The 6,000-nt window shown below is 45.6% G+C and overlaps 1 protein-coding gene across 7 annotated transcripts in view; it reads right to left on the reverse strand.

Moving 5' to 3' along the window:
* Positions 1–5,636, reverse strand: part of LOC147447261 (uncharacterized protein At4g17910-like) — a 124,784-nt gene extending 119,148 nt beyond the window's left edge. For 2 of the 7 annotated variants that reach the window (XR_015189606.1, XR_015189605.1), the window contains exon 1: positions 5,404–5,636. Coding sequence is in view for 4 of the 7 variants with exons in the window: in XM_086523116.1 (XP_086379242.1) it covers positions 5,404–5,441 (38 nt within the window). In the remaining 3 variants the exon portion in view is untranslated. The remainder of the gene's footprint in view (positions 1–5,403) is intronic. The other 5 variants (XM_086523115.1, XM_086523113.1, XM_086523112.1 and 2 more) reach the window with 3 other exon arrangements.
* Positions 5,637–6,000: the final 364 nt, after the last annotated feature.

A 6,000-nucleotide genomic window follows, 5' to 3' on the forward strand; every position in this document is an offset into this window, starting at 1 on the left:
GCAACAGAAGTACAACAAATCAGCCCTAGCGTTAGCAAATTCTTCCCGCAAGACCCCAAATCAGCCTAGCGTTTTTGGAGCAGCATAACAGCCAACGTTTTGCAGTTCCATCGCGACAAGGACTCAAGAAGGACCAGTGTTTTCAGTTTTCAGCAATCAAACTCCACAGTAGAATCCCCGAACCTTGCAAATCTCACCTTTCCGCAGCAGATCCTCGACGCATGGTCAAATCCACACAGTTTGCAGTTTCAGCCCGGAAAATGCAGATTTCAGCATCTGCGTTTTCAGCGTGTCGTCGTTGTACCGTCATCATCGGCATCGTCACCGACATAGAGTCACAATTTAGCATATAAAGATTTGTTGATTTCAGCCCGTCTCATCGTCGCAACATCGTCGGCAAGTCCAAGCATTGTAGAGATTTGTGCAATCATAAGTAGACCGCTCTCACCATAGAGAGTGGGGCCTTCGGAGGAGGGTTTGGGAACATTCTGGTGTCGTATTCTTCTCTCTCTATCTCTCAGTCTCATGCACCTTCATTCACACTATTCACCACTTTGTTTGTGTACATTGCACTCTCTCACTAAAGGAACGGAAGGCTCTTCCTTCCGTAAGTAAAACAAACCTTGAGCACAGTTCGGAGCACTCATCTTGAGCAAAGTTCAACATTCACTTCCGTTGCACCTTACACTGAGAAGGTAGGGGTAGGGTAGCAGGGTTAGCAGGGGGATTCAAAGTGCTCAATAGATGTACAAAGCTTCCAAGTCAATCTTGTCATCCGTTGATCTCTGTTTTTGTTGTTATGCTGAATATATCAATTGTCGTACCACGTATTGGGTACGTGTCTCGTCAGGGTGCTTTTGAGTGGATGGGCTCGATGGATTTCCTCCTTCGGCAGTATGATCTCCCGGTGCTCCGTCCATGTCGATAGGATTGTGCTTCGGTTTGCAAAGGGTAGGGGAGCAAGCTGAGCTCTAATACAACTGCAATTACTTCTGATGAGGGACCGAACAGAAACAAAGAGTTAACTGCAAACTAAACAATTGGCAATATTTTAACACTTCAAAACACTTGAATAATTGAGAGAGGACGACATGACTCGGCGGAGTTCCGAGCCAAGACACACTGGCCCCAAAGACTGGCGCCCCTTTCGGTAATTCTTTATTATTTTTGTTCCAAAGTACAACTCCCGAGGGTACGACTCTCTTCGAGACTTTATGTCCAAATGCTCCCTGAGAAGTGGCCCTCTAGGCGCTTATAGAGTATACAAGGGATGCCAAAAGCAGAGCCCCAAAAGCATCAGATCAAAAATCACTTAATCCTAAAACCAACTGCTCTCAAAAGCTAGCACCAAAACTTGTTAAAATCTGCCAGCGCAAAAAACGAAATTCCGTATTGCAGTGCCACATCATCAGCCAGCAATAGAGAACGCGGAAATCCGTATAGCAATATGTCAACGCAATTTACAAAAATCAGCTCCAAAGTCCAAGCTTTTGACTTTTGGGTTTTAGGCCCCTCGGCCAATGCTCCATAAGTTGGTATGGGTTAGGATTTTTAATCCCTAACCCCCCTATTCACTTTAGGCCACTCGGTAAGACCATTAAAATGGAAATTTCTTTTGTTTCTTCTGCTCTAGTAGTCTTGAGGCCTCTCGGCTGGTTCCTGCAAAACTTAGACAAGTTAGTTCAAGACCTAAAGGTCACACAGATATTCCTAGCACCATGCAGATGTCTTTAGATGCACATTGCACATAGAGAAACTGATCATTGCACAGAGGATTCCGGCTTTGACCAAGAGATTGGCATGGACCACCTTCCTAGAGAGAGTGAATTTGGGACAAACCAAACAAACACATTGATCCAATGCATTTATCACCTCTACGCAAAAACCCTAACCCTAAAACCCGTCACAAATATTCTCTCTCTAGGATGTTGGTCCGTCTGTCACAAAAAGAACCCTCCTAGCGTGCACTTACATTCTCTTTCTAGATTCTCTTCTCTCTCCCCCTCTTCTTTTCTCTCTCTAATATGTTTTCTCTCCAATTCTGTTTTCTCTCACTTGGCAGATCCTCTCAAAAAAAGTTTGTTGAACTTTCTTTCCAGAATTTTGTCAGAACTCTCTCCCCCTAGAATAGCAGTTCTCTCTCTAGAACTTCTTCTCTCTTTTTCTCTACCAGGGTATCCAAGTGGCAGCAGAAAAAGTGATGGATGAAGATCGAGCCCACAGCATGTGCCTAGGACCCTCTTGATCAATTGGCATCCACCAAACCTCGAAGATGCCACAATGAATTCTCCTCATCAGCCCAAGCTGTGGGTAGCCCTATCCTTGCGTACAACCTGCACAAGCACAACACACAGCAAGGGCATACAAGGGTGATGAGAGAGTGGATTGTAGGCGATCTAGAGAGAGAAAATGCTGCCAAAGATGAGATCGTTGGAGCGTGGAAAGAACTTTGAGAAGTGCTACAACGAGAAGAGATGAAGACAGGAGAGATTTTAACGTGGTATGAACAATCCCAAGAGACCTCAAAGATCTATCCGCGAGAGAGAGAGAGAGAGAGAGAGAGAGAGAGAGAGAGAGAGACACACACACACAAAAATGTTGGTTGTCACTATATACAATTGAGAAATACAAGAGGGAAGGCTGGTCCCTATATAGGGACCACCTCCATCTACTCGACGTCCTAGTTATACCCCACGACCCAATGAACGGGGGACACTTGGGATAAAAATGATCTCTCACAAAAATATGCCAAAAGACATACTTATGACACACCATCATTGTGAGACACACAAGTGCTAACACATTGTACAAACTCTGACCCTGTAAAGTCCTAGGCATAGGGGTCCCGTGTCACAAAGTGATGACATGGCATTGCCGTCCCGGACCAATAGAGAAGATGATGATTTTAACAGACATTCACAGGACAGAGAGCAGACAGAGTATGGGAGACATCTCACGGAGATGACGACTACACATGGTTTGGCCATACTTAATGGCCTACAACGTTTTCCTAGAGCGGCCGGTTTCACATGCTTTCCACACAGGCATGGGCCAGTGGTTGTGTTGATCTCTGACTCACCAGAGGGTAGCGGCGACATTTGGATCAAAATTACCGGGGAACGCCCCTACCAAGGCCCGCAACACCGGAACGACGTTCCGGCCGGCTGCAGGTGCCCGGAACGACAGACCAGGCATCTCTGGAACGGCAGGGGGGAACGGGGCCGGAACAGCCCGGAAAGGCAACAATGGTAAGAAAGCATAAAGGAGTAGATTTTGGGTGTGTGTGTTTCCTTATAAATTGCTTCCCCTTCACCCCTTTCCTTCACAAATGCAACAAGACTCAAGGCTCTCTCTCTTTTCCTTGCTCTCAAGCTCTACCCTTGCGCTCGGGCCTCAAGCTCTCAAGCTCTCTCTCTTGGGCTTGCTCTCAACTTTCAAGGCTTCAAGCTCTCTCTCCCTTGGTCTCAAGAAGTGAAGCCTCTCTCAAGCTCTCTATCTCAAGCATGCATTGTGTCTGTTGTGAATGTACTATGACCGCGCATCACCACACGATGCAATCAAGCCATAATAAGGTGGAATGGTCTTCAAATCATGTTTTTTTGTGAATATGAGAGTCAAAAGACTATAATTCTACTTGTATTCAAACACATAATGCTAAAAATTGCATTATTTGGGCGTTTTTTATGCCTCCCGTTCCGCGCCGTTCCCGTTCCGGACCCCTTGCCATTCCCCTGTTCCATGGGGAGGCCCGTCGCCGTTCCTGTTCCGCGTTCCAAGTAACTATTACATAGCTTTGGGAAGGATAGTGGATTGTCTGTAAACCTTGGTAAAACCAAGGTTATGGTGTTTAACACCACACCACAGTGGATCAAGAGATCAGCACCTACGTTCACTTACGGTCAAGAGACTGTAGAGTATACAAATGCACACTTATCTTGGGGTAGTCTTCACTGGGCAAAGGTTTTCTTTGAGGAGAGAACTGAGACTAGACTGACTAGAGCGTATGCATCCTTGGGAGGATGGAGAGGATGTGTTCGCAGGATCAGTTCCAGGAACCCCAAACAAAGCTCTGGCTCTTTGATACCTTGGTAGCTTCAGCTATGATCTGAGAATCAGGTTTGGGGACCCTCTGTGGGTCAAGATGGGTGGAGAGGTATGGAGAGACCCCTGGTATCTATGATCTATCGGTTGATTAGAGCCAAGGCCTCCATGCCACACGAGATCTTTAGAGTGGAGTTAGCAGCCCCCCTAAGGAGATAGAGGCGCTTACCAAATCAATCTCCTTTATACATAGTTTGTGGGATACTACAGAGACAGATATGCCAGATTGGCCCCTGAGTCCTCCAAACAGTTAGCTTTACAAGGGGACACATCATGCTGGTATGCACAGATGTCATCATGGTTCCAGATACATGGCTTCAGCATGGATAGCTTGCCTCCCTTCCAATACTCCCTTGATGCACCGTTGTTGTCTCTTACATGGGTGGAGATTGCTAGACTCATTCGCCAATACCTGACCCAATTGGACACTAGGAGGACATGGATAGAACCGACACAGGTGTTGGACACGAAGATGGCTTTCTATAGAGACCATCTTCTCCAACTTACAGGGGATGGGTTTGTGCTTCAACCCAGCTATATGGATACACATCTATCTCATGGGTTATGGTGTGCCATTGGTCAGATACGGACATCTTCACACAAGCTTTGAGATTTAAGATTGGTAGATTCAAACGAATACCAGTAGCTAGCAGGATATGTTGTGTATGCCATACAGAGCCAGAGACGGAGATGCATTATTTACGCCAGTGCACATTGTATTACAAAATACGGGGTTGCTTCCATTCTCTATTTAGAGAGAGCTTCAGACCCCTCTCCAGAGTCATGAGCTATCAGGACCAGAGATATCTTGGATGTATCTACTTGAGTTACACAGACACAGAGAGAGAGTGAGCAGCCACCACTGCAAATCTCAGCTCATACTCACATCCGTGATACTCTCATTGATAGAGCGTTGGAGCTAGGGAGATCGAGAGGCCCACGACTAAGGAGAGGAGCTTCGCAGCATCGATGGAGACTACAATAGAGGATACGAGCCATACTATCTCCACATCCAGAAGACAGATGAGGATGGATTCATCACCCATTATATCACCCTCTTGTATTGGGCACCCATTGTATCAGTGGTCACACGTGCCCCACACAATTCCAGCTAGTAGCACTTCTAGATTCATTTTAGTATCTCTTTTTTTTGTACCCAGACATGGTATCAGATTCATCACTTTGTAACCTTTTGGTCTCAGAGGTCGCTTTGGCCTTTTGAAGATCATTTCATTTTCATCCATCTCTCTCTCTCTCTCTCTCTCTCTCTCTCTCTCACACACACACACACACACAACTTACTCCTCTTTGAGATGCCTGTATGTGTTTTGCTTCATCATGAACTCTGCATCCACATTCACATATGTAGAAACCCAAGATTAGAACAACCCTGGGCGGGGGATGGAGTAAACTATGTATGCGTCCGGGCAGCCTCTCACGGGGCTCTCTAGATTTTACTAATGGGCGAGTACGCCAAATTTGGGCTTACGCTCATGTATATAATCTGTGAAAGGTAGGTTACCTTGATCCACAATATGGCAGCCTCAAATTTTCACAAGGAGGATTTGAGGTCAGCTCAAATTTCAAAGTGTTTAGTTGAAAAGTTCAATTTTATATAGAATTTTCCTTTTCGAATATGGTTTTCACTTTCTCAAAAGGGGTGAAAGGGATCCAATGCCAGCTCCATAAAATCTTCCTGAGCCTTCTCTCTCTCTCTCTCTCTCTCTCTCTCTCTCTCTCTCTCTCTCTCTCTCTCTCTCTCTCTCTCTCTCTCTCTCTCTCTGTGTATTTATTGTATTGTGGCACAAATAGATACAATCTGAAGAACATTCTTCCTTAGAATATTGTCTGAGATTATCATAACATCTTCTAACAATTACCTGCAAGGACCTCTCTCTC

Source organism: Adiantum capillus-veneris, chromosome 11, assembly GCF_014529385.1.
Source record: "Adiantum capillus-veneris isolate H3 chromosome 11, ASM1452938v2, whole genome shotgun sequence".
Lineage (NCBI taxonomy): Eukaryota > Viridiplantae > Streptophyta > Polypodiopsida > Polypodiales > Pteridaceae > Adiantum > Adiantum capillus-veneris.